The sequence below is a fragment of the Seriola dumerili genome, unplaced genomic scaffold, assembly GCF_002260705.1.
Source record: "Seriola dumerili isolate Sdu_G_001 unplaced genomic scaffold, Sdu_1.0 BDQW01000381.1, whole genome shotgun sequence".
Classification (NCBI taxonomy): Eukaryota; Metazoa; Chordata; class Actinopteri; order Carangiformes; family Carangidae; genus Seriola; species Seriola dumerili.
In genome coordinates this window covers 378,953-394,449 of record NW_019174636.1, presented here as the reverse complement: position 1 = coordinate 394,449, position 15,497 = coordinate 378,953, and the positions used below count along the sequence as shown (strand labels likewise).

Sequence of the window (15,497 nt, the reverse complement as noted above, 5' to 3'; positions counted from 1 at the left end):
TGGTTTAGGTAATCGTGTTTTCTTTCCTGTCTGTTGTTTTCAGTCTAGCAACATTAGATTATGGGTGGCTGCTAGATTGTATTTTTGTTTGACAAGTGAGACTGGAGATAGGGTTTTATATTCGTTGTGTTCTTGTTTAGTAGTAAGGATTGGTTGGGTTAGGAAGCAGGGTTTGTTTTGTTTGTTTTATGTTTTGGCGCCACCCAACGCCCTTTCCCTTTGTTCTTTGCCAAGCAATTAATTTGTGTTGTGGTTGTACAGTTTTTTGGTGCTAAACAATGAACGGCAGTACTTGCCTGATACCATCATCTAAATGTTGCTTCCCTCGTTCCTAAACATGGTTATGACAGGTTGTAACAGTCCTCAAAACTCTACTCCCTTCTGTTGTGCAGACACGTTAGGTGAGTGTAATTAGCAGTAGCTAACTAGCTAGCTTTTTTAATACACTTTATTTTCTTATTTTTAGAGTTTTTGAATGACACTGTTTCAAGTACGTACGACTGAATGCTAATGTTAGCTAGTTAATAAGTTTTCCTTTAAGTTACAGTTTAGCTCACTAACGTTAGCTAGCTGATAGCACGCCTTTCATTACCAATATAAAATGTCATGTGTTACCTAATCGTAGCAAACACTGGTGCTCAGTCATGAGCACCGAGACAATGGAGGATTTGTTGTTGTAGAGATACGTTTTGTCATCAATATGGAGTTTATTATTTCATGTTATGTGTAGCTGTGGTTTTTATAATTAGCTTCTATTGTAGACAACCCCATTGTTTTGCACTCAGTAATTCAGGAGTTTCACCTGACTGAGTAATTAAACAATATTAAAATCCATGTGTGCTGAAGGTTAAATAATTGTAGCAGTGGTGGAAACTAATAGAGTACATTTGCTCTTTCTCTTAGAAATGTTGTACTTTTTACTCCACTACATTTATTTGACAGCTTTAGTGATACAATATACAGTAAAGACAGAAACAGTTCAATTCACTGAAGCACATACCTGCACTGTGCTAGGTTCACTTTTGCCCTAGTTGACAAGATTGTGGGTCATTTTTTTTAAAGTGTCTGAGTTTTTCCCCTTTCCTGGTAGATTTTAATGAAGCTGTCAGGAGACGGTTGCAGATTTGTAACTGATAGTTGTGTGCACAGGCTGCAGTGGGTGAAGAAAGGATCAGGGCAAAACCTGTCAACCTGACACCCCAGCACACCAAGATGGATCTTCATTCTGGGGCAGGATCAGGTAGGAGAAATAGTGTGCTATCTGATAAATACTGTATAATATGTAAATTTCCCTGAAGCTGTGCGAAGCTACAGCCCAATCTGCTGAAATGCGCATGTGCTCAAATACAAGTATCTACATAGAAACTTCTCACCACAAAAGGATCAAATCAAGGATTCATGACCAGAAATAGGCTGTAGTCTGACTAGTATAGTGTGTGAATAGTGTAGGATGGTGGCAGTCAGAAAAAAAAATCCACATGTTATGTGTTCTTCATATCTGTAAAATAGCATTTTGTCAATGTAGGAATGAGTATGAGGTTTTAAATTTGAAAAAAAAAGTGGATCTGTTTCTCTGTTCAAAAGTCAAACAGAAGAGCACCACGATTCAATGTCAGACATGACAAATTGCTGCCACGAGCCACCACCTGACTGTATTACAGCAGGCATTATGTTTTCAGGTGTTCTATCGTCCGTACATCTTATACATATAGTGGGGTCCAAAAGTCCATGAAACGATTCACTTGAAATTTCTTCATGAGGGAATTTTCTTCAAATTTGGTCCAAACATCCACTTGGACTCAAGGATGACCTGATTAGAATTTGGAGGTCAAAGGTCAAAGGTCACTGTGACCTCACAAAACAGGGTTTTGGTCATAATTAAAAATTAATTCACTTATTAAGACACAATGACACATTAGGACTAATGCTTTTTTGAAAAGCACCAAAACAAACAGTCTGAGAGCATTGCTCAACTCACTCTGTTTTTATATGTAAGAAAATAGAGACATAATATGAACTCACAATCATGAATGCTTGTTTTCCACATTATGTGAAATGCAGGGATAGACTGTTACCTGTGAATCCCCTGTGCATGGATACACAACTTGAATCAGCAGCAAAGACATGCCCCTACAGCAACGATGAAAACTACTACAAACATATAGAGAGGTAAGTAGAGGATGTAACTGCAATGATGTGTATTTTCTGAAAAAAATGTAAATAGTATCAATGGTGGGGTTTAAAGATTCTCCTCCAACTATTCTAACTAGAAAATATTTTTTCAAATATTAAAACAAGTAATGATAAAAGATATAAATGAGCAAACATGAGATTCCTTTACCATCTGGGATTAAAGTGGAGGAAGATAATAAAAAATATCAACCTTAGGCCTAAATAAACAAATAAAGCAGTTTAATGGTGGATAAAGTGCAAGTGTGTATGTCTCTGCTCTCTGTATAATATAACTTTAAGCTGACTACTTCTTTAACAGGCTTGTTTGGTTATCAGACCCATTTCTGCTTTGCATACAACTGCAGAGGAGCCAGTGTTCCCATATTCACATATGATTCTACTTCAAACACCAACCAGTCGGACACTTCTTTTACACCTGGATTTTAGTTATTAAAACAACATATGAGGACATAGAGAAACAGCTTAGACAGAACTATTGTGCATTAATGCAATATTGAAACCGACCAGACCTTATAACCTGTTGATTTTCTCTTGGATGAAACCATGGAGGTGAACAATGGATCAGCTGTGATGGAAGAAAAACAGGAAACATCTACAGACAAAGGTAATTTGTTTTTCTTTTTTTACAAAAAAGTTTATTGATACAGATACATGTATGCATTTAAACTTCAAATGTTTATTTATCCCCAGTGAAACGTCAACATTTCATTGCAGAAAAAATTTCCCAGTTGCTTAGGCTCATGTACAAACCTCGCTGCAGGGAGGCGGATTTTGCAGATTTCTCAGAACTTCAGCAAATAAAATTGAAACTATCAGTATGGCAGGAGTCCATTAGAGGTCAGTGGGATAAATACAATCTCCCGGTGTATTAGGTACATCTGCAGAACCTCATACAATCCAGTACAACAGTCAACGTTCAAAAATCAGCATTAGCCAATTAAATAACAGGATTTACTGCTGGACTGTTGGAATTGTGTTTTTCTAATTTCTGTGTTGTCTCTCAGGCTGGTTCAGTCAGCACAGACAGCTGGTTCATTACCTCTCTCTGCTCTGCTTCCTGCTCACCATCATCACTCTGCTCCTCACTCTCTGCTGTGAGTACTTCATCGTAGTTTGACTTTATCATACTAATGGGAACAGGTGCAACTAACCAGGGAAATATATTACGGATTAAAAAGGGAACGAGAGACTTGTGTACTTGTAAGAGTACAACATGTAAAGTGTGGGATGTCAAATAATTATCTTATATTTTGATTTATGTATAACATTTTTGTTTTTGATCTTTAAATATAGAGCTAATAATGAAGGAATTTCAAAGCAAATGTATTTATACAGCCCATTATGTTACAGGGAAAATCAGTGTGTTTTGTGAAGAAAAATAAATCAGTAGATTTTAATACATATTGTTATAGAATTTGTATATATTTAGGCTATTTACCATAAGTCAAAGTGAAGTTGAAGATCGAAAAAACTGACAGTCTATATCTCAGTACTTTAGTTTATTACCCTGTCTGTGGCCTTCAGCCAGCAGCCCAGTGGTTCCTGCTTTAGACATAAATCTAAAAAAAATAAAACAGGTCTTGCATATAAATTTCCAATTTTTCATTGGTCATTTTAGTGAGCATTACTTATTATGTTCCACATTACTGTGTGTTTTTGTTTGATACAACAGTGGTTCAGATCACCTTGTTGTTCCAGTCACAGTCGACCCTGCAGGAAACCAAAGTCAGAGATCTGACAAACAGACTGGAGAAGCTCAACCAGTCATATAACATCCTGTTCTCCCAGTATCCTGCTCTGAACAAGTACTGCCTCATTAGCAATGGCACCTCTGGAGGTGAGTTGGGGGGGGGGGGGCGGCAGCAATGGAGGGTTTGTTGAGGCTCCTGCTGATCATTTGCATCAAAGTTTCAAAAATAATATCTTATCGACCTGCTTACATAAGTTAAGAACCTAGTGAAGCATTTAATGCCTTTACAGTCATTGGAAAATATAAGTACAACAGATCAGCCACATCTAGGCCCAGCATCTTCTCGGCTTAGAGTGCTACCGACAACCAGAATTCAACGCCTGCAGCCAACAACATATCAAGTCAGCGGATCATTTTTTTTCTTTCTGTTTTAGTAAATTAATACAAGGCAGACCTAAAGAGGCAGACAGCAGCCCGTCCTCGAGGGATTGAACAACTACAGAGCAGTTATTAGTTGTTCAGTGTTCAGAGACTCATAATAAAATTTGTGTTGTTGATGCTGAAAACATGTATTGGCCTACTTTATTCCACACAGAAAAGCCAAAAGAATTGATAAAGAATCGGATCGATTAGCAGAATCAATAATGGCATTGGTATCAATAAAATCTTATTAATTCCCAGCCAACTTGATAGCTTTCTGTACTCTTTTAGCTAGAAGGATGATATTACTAAAATAGAAAGAACCACTGCCACCTGTACGTGGGCTTTGGGTCAGAGAAGTAATGTACTGTGCCCAACAACAGAAGATTCAATATAATATAAAGGGATCAATTCAGAAATTATTTAATGCTTAGTAGCCTTTCTTTACTCACTTTGAAACTGTAAATGCAGATCAAATTAATTTTTAGTGTAATATGTGAATGTATATGTGTGTGTGTACTTATGTATTATTTCTTAACTTTCTGGCTATTGTGTTCAGGTGTTTGTGATGAGGGATAGGGAGGGGAAAAAAAGAAATTACTTTATAGTGAATGTATATATGTGCTTTTTCTTCCAACACATTAATAAAATACCTTGATCAACAAAGAAAAACCTTATGAGGATCATTAGACCTTCTAAAGTGAGGAGATTTCCAAGGGCAGTTTGAGGATCATACCTGGTTTTAGGGTCACTGTTAGAATCAGGTCTAGGTCATGGTTACGGTTCTGGTCAAAAGCAGTGTTTCCCAGTTTACCAGTTAAATTTTAAGATTAACGGCTTAAAGATCATTTACAGTTTAAGAAGCAGAAACAAACAAAAAACCCATTTCTGCTACCCAAAGTTTTAAAAAATATATTTTTTTCTTGTGAATTTCCTGATAATTCAAAGGTTGTGACACAAGTATGTGAGTCCAAACCTTCATCTGAGTGTGTGTATTGATAATGCTTTTGTCATTGTTTTTGTGAGAGTAGAATTTGCAACTCGTCTGCAGATTAAACACAAAGAAAATATTTGCAAAAACCGTTCAGCTTATTTACATAAGCCTATTAATTTACATTGAGCAATGTCAGCTCAGTGTCCGTGTGAACTGCACATTTTGAATTCAGATAAAAAGAAATTCTCTGTGCTATTGTGTCTGTAACTGACACAGACCCAGTTACAGACATCAAGCTTTCAATACATGTAGTGAACATGATCAGATTCATGTGTACTATACAGTAGTTTAATATGAGCAGGTGCCCAATTAACTTTTTCAAAATAAAATTGATTGGATAAGCATTTTCAGGTTGTTTATGATTTAAAAATTCATGCATGAAAGGGCAAATAACAGTCATATTGGGATGTTTTCACAGCTGCTGAAAATTCACGTAAGCTTGGCATTTCAGATTAAAATGAAATGATTATTTCCACCATGTCCTTTTGTCTCTCCTTCACCACTCAGAGCGTGAGTGCAGACCATGTCCGACCTCATGGATGCCTCAAGGAGAGAAATGTTTCTTCTTCAGTCAGGACAGAGCTGATTGGATCAGCAGCCAGTACCGCTGCATGGCAGTGGGAGGCGCTGTGGCCACAGTCAGGACAGAGGAAGAACAGGTGAACACACACTCTGTATTCTGTACTGCTGTCTCCTTTTCTGAGTGTGTGTTTATGTGTCTTCATTGATGATATATTCTACATCTGTCCAGTTGTAAACATTTGAGATGCTCTGCCTGAAATATCAGCTGTTGGGACACACACACACACACACACACAGACACACCATTGGAGAGAGAAGTTAAGAATAGATTTAAGACCTCTGTGGAATATGGAGACATCTGCAGGAGCAGTCACTGCCTGAGGTCATCTGAGGTTTTGTCTTTCACTGTTTTCCTGCACATTCACCACAGTTTATTTTCTTGATCTTGTTCCAAACTAAGAGGTCGGGCGGAAAATCAAGTTGTACAACTTCAGAAGAAGGAAATAATAAGTGAAGACATTTCTTGGCAAATTGATAGCAACTTTTTTTGACATGTTTCTCAGCTGTTTCTGTGGAAAACGGCCCACAGTCTGAGCCAGGGAGACTCATACTGGCTCGGCCTGAGGAGCAGTAGTGCTGACGGGGGGTGAAAATGGAGCGATGGCTCCCTGGTGGAAAAGGGACCACAGTGAGTATAAAGACAAGGGGGTCCCTTCACCTTATCCCTGACAAAATCTGATAAATATCTACATATGTTTTTCATTTTGTGCTTATTTTCATATGGGCAACCAGTGGTTGCCATGGTAACAGATTTTTTATTTTTTTTTTAATTCTCCTCCATCTCTGCAGGTTTTGGGAGCGTGAGCCTGACCAAACAGCAGACAGCATGGAGCTGTGTGGTCGACTCACTCCAGGAGATTACAAGAATAGCTGGTTCCCCTCCAGATGCTCCAACCAGCTGAGGAGGATCTGTGAGAGGAGACAAGCTGCTCTACAGTGAGAAGAGAGGACTGTGGGATTGATTGTCGTGATCATGACGACACGTCTCAAATACATGTAGCTTAACTCTTCAGTGGCCCTTGTGTAAAAATGTCTTTAGTATTATCAAGGTCAGGAATAACATACATCTTCAATGGAGTATAACCATGTATTATATCATTAAACTACACTTATCATAATCATCATCAGTAAAATGTTTTATGCTGCTTTATGCTTCTACATTTATCTGACAGACATAGATACTTTTGAGATTAAGATTGTAGACAGAAAAAAAATATATTCATCTGAATTTTGTCTTTAATCTGACCATTCTGAGTTTGAAGAAATCTATAAAATACCTGGCCCTTATCCTCTTCCGTAATACATGTAACGGAATATTTTTCCACTGATGCATTAGTCCACTTACTTTAATTAAGTTAAGAATATGAAATCTTCTTCTAACTCTGTTTCTGACCTGTCACTATTTTTGTGTACCACCAGTTAAGTTGTTTCACCTGCTTCACATGTCCAGCAGGTGGAAGTGTTACCTTTTCAAACATTACTGCAGCATCATATAGCTGTTTCTTGATATAACGTTCAAGAGAGTCAGCCCTCAAACAAAAGGAAACAGATGGTTGAGAAAATAGGGTGATTTCTGTTTAATTTTGTTTATTATATGTGAATATATTATATATATAAATAAATATATATTTATATATTATAGATATAGATATTATATATATACATATATATATATATTATAAATATATATTTTATATAGATTGTTGCATGGTTGTGAAGAATGTGGGAGCAAACCGGAGCACCCGGAGAAAACCCACGCCACCATAGTCAATAACGCTCACACTCAAAAATGCTCAGGGGGCACACTGGTAGCTCACCTGATTAAGTATGTACCATATATAAAGGCTGGGTCCTCGCTGCAGCGTGTCCCAGGTTTAAGTTGTGAGGTCAGACTGTTTTTCAATGAGGTGGCCCTTAGAGCTCAAGGCCTGACCCACATCTAGGTAAGCTCCTAGTCCGCTGGTCTGTGTCCCTCAAAGACAGAGGCCATGTGGAGGATGAGATAACCTGGATGTGAGGCAGGACTTGAGTTCTGTATTGCATTCATCTTAAAGGATAAAAAGAAAAACCCTAGGCAAGTTTTTCCCTCAAGCTGAATATGATGTTTCCCCTAAATGACACCAACCCTATTTCTTCTTCTGAAGACGTTTCTGATGGAATGGCCCACAGACGAGAAGAACCTGTAGATGGCGTTTCGCTGTTTTGGTTGTGTCAGGTGATTTTTTAAAGAGGAGGCGACAGATTTCTCAACTGCTGGTTCCTTTAATCTCATAGAAACCAGCAACATTTCCGCAGAGCTCCACTTCTTAATCAGGTCCTTGAAAATGGCTTTGTCGAGGTTTTTAAAGGTTTTTTCGGTGTTACCAAAGTCAATGCCTTCAACCTCAGGCCATATTTTTTTGAATAAATGCTTTGTCACACCATTTGTGTATGGCACCTTTGTTTTTTCATACGTCCGCATAACGAGCTTCTCCACAAATATCCACACAGTCTTTTTGTCTTCATTCATTTCATCCTTTTTTTCCTCGCATATTGAAGCAGACTCTGTATCTGTTGCCACAGGTGCTGCCTCCTTGACTACAACATTTGGGGGCAATGTTGTTTGCGAAGACTTCGGGTCCTTTGTTGATGCCTCCTGGACTGCAACCTTTGAGTGCTGTATTGTTTGTGAAGACTTTGAGTTCTCTGGTGCATCCTCCTTGACTGCAACCTTTTGGGGCTGTGTTCTTTGCGATGAGTTGGGGTTCTTTGGTGCTGCCTCCTTGACTGGAACATTTGGGTTTTGTATTGTTTGTGAAGACTTGGGGTTCTTTGGTGCTGCCTCCTTCACTGCAACATTTGCAGGCTGTGTTTGTGAAGATTGGTCCTTTAAAGCGCGTGTCACCCTGGCACTGTGAATTTTAGCCTGAGTGTTCAGCCACCAGCTCATCAGTCCCAGGCAACACTGCACTTTGTTCCATATGAGAGCATACATGTTAGTATGTGTCTGAGGAATGGACTTTGGCCTGTGAGTTTTCTTACTTATTGGTGTTGGAACAACCATAGGCATCTTCTTGCCTGTGATGTTGCTGTAGAGGAGGTCACTAAGTTCTTGAGTGAATTTCAGAACTTTTCCACTGGAAATGTGCTTCAATTTCCAAAACACATTATTATCATCTGCTCTATTGACACCAGCCACTTTGAGAAGCAGAGAATCAACACTAGCCATGAGCGACTGCACTGACTGCCTGCTTTCAAATTTGCTTAGGTTAAATTTGGACTTAAGTTGTGCCACTGTGTGATGTATCAATGCTTTGACAAACTGCTTTGCAAGAGGGGTCTCGATGCTGCTCCATATATCGTGTAAGTTTGGTCTGGACTTCTCTTTGGAGTTTTGACTTGGCCCTGCATCACTTGTAGTAATTAACTTACCAACATGATCTGCAGCAATTTTTATCTCCCGGGAGCATGCAGATCGCAGCAGCTTGTACTTGAAGTCTGGCATATCATTGAGAAGAGGTTCTGTGATTTCATTCACCTCCTTGCTCATTAATTTTTGCAACCTCTCTGGGATTTCTGCCTCCTCAACTTTGATGGTTGAATTATCCTCTAGCTTGATTTTGTCCTTGGCACCCTGTATGGAGGTGGCCTTGCTTGTTCTCTGCCTGCATGTCAAAGGTGGGCGAAATATCATCATAAACCCACTGGCCTTGACCTTGAATAAAATTCTGCGGACACGAAGAACCATAACATTAAGTGTGCTGGGGGAGATGACATGTTTTACAACAGGCTCCTCAGGGCACACACCAGCACAGAGGGCAGATTTGACACTTTCTGCAACCTCTTTAACAATCAAGTTCCTCAAGGGTTTGATGTTGGGACTCTGGAATTGGTCCTCCAGCCTCAGAAACTCCTCACAGCTCTGGGTGAGTGTGCTGCTCACACTGGACAGAAGATGCTCCTCTGATACAACATTTGAGGACTTGAAAGTTTTCAACACGACTTTTGAAACACATGTTATGAGTTCCAAAAGCAGCTCTGCAATCACTGTTTTTGTGGCATTATCAACCACACCTGAATCTATCAGTTGCCACTGTTCTTTTGTAATCCTTTGGGAAAAAGAGATTACGAGTGGACGAACACCGTCTACTGTGACCAACTGTGTTCGTTTTTTTGAAGCCATGGAGATACTTTCTGTATTAGGATCGATGATCTTTTAACACAAGCTGACTAGATAAAGACTGAAAGTGTAATCAGGAGGGACTTATAGTTTAAGGCTATATTAAACTGATGACGACATCAATTTAAGAACAAAGGCATTTTATGACATAAGCCACGCCCCCATACAGCGAACAAAGGAAAGCGAATACCTTAGCAACTGTTGCTAGGCAGTAGCGGCGTCCTTTGGCAGTGTTCTCTTTTCGGGGGGGGGGGGGGATCTGTAATTGTAAATATTACATTATGTTTCCCACATTCATTTGTACTACGATTTCAGACACCCCTACAGTGGACCATACCATTTCTTAACTTTGACGTTACTCATACCCTGGTTTTAATGTTAGCAGTACGTCTCCTATGTGTGCCATCAGGTCCTTAAAACTCTACTCCCTTGTGTTGCGCAGACACGTTAGGTGAGTGTAAGTAGCAGTACCTGACTAGCTAGCTTGTTCAATACACTTTATTTTCTTCCTTTTAGAGTTTTTGAATTACACTGTTTCAAGTATGTACGACTGAATGCTAATGTTAGCTAATTAATACGTTTTCCTTTAAGTTACAGTTTAGCTCACTAACGTTAGCTAGCTGATAGCACGCCTTTCATTACCAATATAAAATGTCATGTGTTACCTAATCGTAGCAAACACTGCTGCTCAGTCATGAGCAGTGAGACAATGGAGGATTTGTTGTTGTAGAGATACGTTTTGACATCGATATAGAGTTCATTATTTCATTTTAATAGTCATGTTTGGCTGTGGTTTTTATAATTAGCTTCTATAGTAGACAACCCCATTGTTTTGCACTCAGTAATTCAGGAGTTTCACCTGACTGAGTAATTAAACAATATTAAAATCCATGTGTGCTGAAGGTTAAATAATTGTAGCAGTGGTGGAAACTAATAGAGTACATTTACTCTTTCTCTTAGAAATGTTGTACTTTTTACTCCACTACATTTATTTTAGTGAAACAATATACAACAATAGACAGAAACACTTGAAGCACACACCTGCACTGTGCTAGGTTCACTTTCACACTAGTTGACCAGATTGTTGGTCATTTTGTTAAAGTGTTTGAGTTTTTCCCCTTTCCTGGACAGTTGCATATTTGTAACTGATAGTTGTGTGCACAGGCTACAGTGGGTGAAGAAAGGATCAGGGCAAAACCTGTCAACCTGACATGAAACCTTACGAGGAACGTTACACCTTGTGAAGAGATTTCCAAGGGCAGTTTGAGGATCATACCTGGCTTTAGGGTCAATGTTAGAATCAGGTCTAGGTCATGGTTACGGTTCTGGACAAAAGCAGTGCTTCCCAGTTTACGAGTTAAATCGTAAGATCTTAAGATTTCTTAAAAAAAAAATGTTCAGATTTTCCTCTAATCTTAAAATATTTCTCTTGTGAATTTCCAGATAATTCAAAGTTTTTAAGATGAAGATTAATCACACAACAGAAGAGGGAAAAGAAGACAACTTTTAATAGAGGTCATAAGCCAAAAAGGTTGTGAACCACTGCTTTGACACAAGTATGTGAGTCCAAACCTTCATGTGAATGTGTGTATTAATAATATTTTGGTCAATGTTTTTGTGAGAGTAGAATTTGCAACTCGTCTGCAGATTAAACACAAAGAAAATATTTGCAAAAACCATTTGACCCATCAGCTGATTTACATAAGCCTATTAATTTACACTGAGCACAGTCAGCTCAGTGTCCGTGTGAACTTCTATTCTTCTGGCTCTGTGGCCACAGTCAGGACAGAGGAAGAACAGGTGAACACACACTCTGTATTCTGTACTGCTGTCTCCTTTTCTGAGTGTGTGTTTATGTGTCTTCATTGATGATATATTCTACATCTGTCCAGTTGTAAACATTTGAGATGCTCTGCCTGAAATATCAGCTGTTGGGACACACACACACACACACACACACACACACACACACACACACACAGACACACCATTGGAGAGAGAAGTTAAGAATAGATTTAAGACCTCTGTGGAATATGGAGACATCTGCAGGAGCAGTCACTGCCTGAGGTCATCTGAGGTTTTGTCTTTCACTGTTTTCCTGCACATGCACCACAGTTTATTTTCTATTTTCTTGATCTTGTCCCAAACTAAGAGGTCGGGCGGAAAATCAAGTTGTAAAACTTCAGAAGAAGGAAATAATAAGTGAAGACATTTCTTGGCAAATTGATAGCAACTTTTTTTGACATGTTTCTCAGCTGTTTCTGTGGAAAACGGCCCACAGTCTGAGCCAGGGAGACTCATACTGGCTCGGCCTGAGGAGCAGTAGTGCTGACGGGGGGTGAAAATGGAGCGATGGCTCCCTGGTGGAAAAGGGACCACAGTGAGTATAAAGACAAGGGGGTCCCTTCACCTTATCCCTGACAAAATCTGATAAATATCTACATATGTTTTTCATTTTGTGCTTATTTTCATATGGGCAACCAGTGGTTACAACATTTTTTTTTTAAAAGTTCTTCCACACATTCATCTTCATCTCTGCAGGTTTTGGGAGCGTGAGCCCAATAAGGCAGCAGGGAGCAGGGAGCAGTGTGGTCAACTCACCCCAGCAGATGACTACAAGAAGAGCTGGTGAGAGGAGACAAGCAGCTCTACAGTGAGAGGAGAGGAGTCCAAACTAAATCAAAGGAAGCAAAGCAAATGATTCATGTACATTAAAGCCTACACAGCTTTTGATTTTAATCTATTAACTGTAGCAATAAAACATTTAAAAAAAATTATTGTCACTACAATAATTTTTTTTTCTTCATATTTTTTTATTGAGCCTTTATTATGTTTGCTAACTCACATTTCTCAGTTTTCATTGGTTTGATTGAAAACACGTGTCTGTCAAACACATCTGTCAAAATTCATGAACTCACTCAAACTCAACCAGCATCAAATCTCTGTGTGTTTACATTACTCTTTTAAAAACATAACTCAAAATCACCATAAATTAAACTGAAAAGAATCAAAATAAAGAAATAAATCCTAATTGGAGCTGAGTGCCTATTTTCATTCCTTGGTGACCTCTATGAAAGAGTTCATGGAGAGGAAAGGGGGCAGGTGAGGTTGAATCCAGAACATTTTATCATTGTATGGATCAATGTGATATTTCATCATTCACATCATGGTGTCACTTTTCCCTCCACCTCACTTTCCATTCCTCAGCCCCATATAAAGGAATTCTCCTCATGAAGGTGGGAAGTTTATCAGCAGATGAGAACTTGTGGCACAACACAGAACACGGGGTTATTTTTCTATATCTGTAGCTATTCTGTGCATGTACCATATGTATGGTGAATGTGTAGTTTTGTGTTGCATTGCTTTGCGCACTTGCACCTGCTCCACTTGTCCAACAGGTGACAGTGTTACCTTTTAAAATGTAACATCTGTTTCCCGACATGCCCTGCGACTGAGCAACGCTTCAAATCAAAGGACGCCGAGATTCGGGAATATAGCGGAAAGTCTTTGTATGAAAAGAAGTTTTTGTTCTCATAAGAATACGATACTTTATGCTTAATAATTACGTTTTTAATTATTGTTTCTAAGGGATTTACCCCTGTCGTCCGTGTGTTTACCTCTGGCAAACAGGTTAGATGGAAAAGGTTTACTGACAGAATATCTCCCAAGATTGAAGTCTGTGAACAGGTGGTATTTTTATACGAGGTCTTTTAATTTTAACAGTCATTGTGAGTGACAAATTACCGATTCTCCAGCTATCGTTTGCCAAATTGGATCGTTTCATTGTCTGCAGTCAAGATGTGCCGAATTCCATTTGGTAAAGCGATGTTTTTTAATATGTCGTCTGTTATTCTTAAACTTGTACCTCGAAAAGGAAAATGCAAGGTCCCTCACTAGTCAGTGAACTCATCTGGTAAATTCGGCGCACAACTCATTTATCGATACCTTGTTAAAGTGAGCAAATTGGTCATTTTAGTCTTCATTTCTATATCCACTACCTTGATAATCCACTGTCTTGCCGCTGTGTGTAGTGCAGAGCTGCAACGATGAGTCTATTAATCAGTCATGAGTCGACTGAAAGAAAAATATTACCAACTTTAACTTTTTTGATAATCAGTTAATCATTTCAGTCATTCCCGAGCAAAAAAGTGAGAAATAGCCAAATATTCTCTGGTCCTAGCTTCTTGAATGTCAAACGTTGCAGCTTTTCTTGTTTTCTATCACTGTAAAATTAATTAAACAAAAAAGAATCAGCAGATCAATCAAAAATAAAAATGATAATTTGGTGCACATGGTGTCGGTTCTCTGCAGGTCTCCAGCAGCTGAAGATGTCTGATCTGATCAAGGTGAAAATCAAAAACTACAGGACGGCTCCACGTGATGCCAGCCAGACGCACAACTTCTTCCAGGTCTATCTAGGTAAACAAGACAACCTGCCTCACAATTTACTTGACTGTCATATATGTAGTTCTTAAGGTCATCTTACCTCTAATGTAGAATCTTTCTGTGTGTTCCCTTGTGTCAGACCAACACTGGGCCGTTTCTTCGTTTCCTCTCAGGCTGAATCCAACCTGAACTTTCAGCCAAAGCAGGTAAAGACAGATGCAAGTAGCATCTGTTTTCACACTTGTTGTGCATTGTTGTGTTCGCTGAAACGAATAGTAGCTCAACAATTAACAATTAATTGCAAATGAATAATTTAAGTCAAATGCGTGAATGGAAGATCTGAGCTTTAACTGCACCACTGAAGTCAAACTGGAACAAAACGGGTGGCGTCTCCAGTGGACTCTTCCTTTCTTTTTCCTTCAAAGAAAATCTTTTCATCAAGAGATCCACACTATGACATTTAGGTGAAATTTTCTCTTGTTCTGAGCCATTTCAGTAACACCATATTTGAATATGATGTTTTCATAAGAAATAGGAAGACATGTATTGAAAAGTTGAAGTGTAAGTATTCAAATGTTGGATAAATAAACACGTATGTTGAGACTAAAACTTATTTTTTGGCTTATTTGATAGTTCTGTTTCTTATATATTACTGTAGAAACAGGTTATACCTTTGTGATAAATTTTAATAATGATGTAACAAGATCAAAGTAAAGGGATAAAATCAAGGATGGGTTGGATTTTTCCTCATTTAGAGTTTGTCATGTCAAAAATATGTCAAGGAAAATGGCTAACACACTGTAAATACTCTACATACATAAAGGAGAAGTTAATGACAATCAAGTCGGTCTATTTAAATTGCGTAGAAATCAAACAAGGTCCTTCATTCAGATGAGGAAAAATTAAAAAAAAAAACTTAGAGTGAAACAAACATGGAGAAACCTCACACAGTGGAGGGCTCTCTCTTCATGTCTGCAGTACATGTCACATACAGATATAAGTAGCAGTGGTAAAATCACAATATGGGGAAACAGAATGGAAACATTAAGTAAATGAAGTACAAACAAATATTG

At 38.6% G+C, this 15,497-nt stretch overlaps 1 protein-coding gene and 1 long non-coding RNA gene across 4 annotated transcripts; both read left to right on the top strand.

The window, feature by feature from the left end:
- The first annotated feature begins 2,602 nt into the window (after positions 1–2,602).
- On the top strand, positions 2,603–6,977 carry LOC111233245 (C-type lectin domain family 1 member A-like). 2 transcript variants are annotated; one of them, XM_022761015.1, is made up of 7 exons: positions 2,603–2,797; positions 2,908–3,030; positions 3,198–3,287; positions 3,866–4,030; positions 5,805–5,956; positions 6,383–6,507; positions 6,669–6,977. In XM_022761015.1, exons 1-6 carry the CDS (start codon positions 2,737–2,739, stop codon positions 6,467–6,469), a joined length of 678 nt encoding a protein of 225 aa, XP_022616736.1. In that variant the 5' UTR covers positions 2,603–2,736; the 3' UTR covers positions 6,470–6,507; positions 6,669–6,977. The 2 variants fall into 2 exon arrangements, with proteins under 2 accessions (XP_022616736.1, XP_022616737.1); XM_022761016.1 differs by lacking the exon at positions 2,908–3,030.
- A 3,451-nt stretch (positions 6,978–10,428) lies between these two features.
- Positions 10,429–12,961, top strand: LOC111233244. 2 transcript variants are annotated; one of them, XR_002665590.1, is made up of 3 exons: positions 10,429–10,489; positions 12,294–12,418; positions 12,580–12,961. It is a non-coding gene; the product is annotated as an uncharacterized LOC111233244 (long non-coding RNA). The 2 variants fall into 2 exon arrangements; XR_002665591.1 differs by lacking the exon at positions 10,429–10,489 and adding an exon at positions 11,513–11,594.
- The last annotated feature ends 2,536 nt before the right edge of the window (positions 12,962–15,497 follow it).

Bases quoted from the DNA above. Each gene is read 5' to 3' on its own strand.
- LOC111233245 (XM_022761015.1), top strand. From the start codon at position 2,737: ATGGAGGTGAACAATGGATCAGCTGTGATGGAAGAAAAACAGGAAACA. The intron at 3,288-3,865 runs GTGAGTACTTCA...TTGATACAACAG, and splicing joins TCTGCTCCTCACTCTCTGCT to TGGTTCAGATCACCTTGTTG. The intron at 5,957-6,382 runs GTGAACACACAC...CATGTTTCTCAG, and splicing joins TCAGGACAGAGGAAGAACAG to CTGTTTCTGTGGAAAACGGC.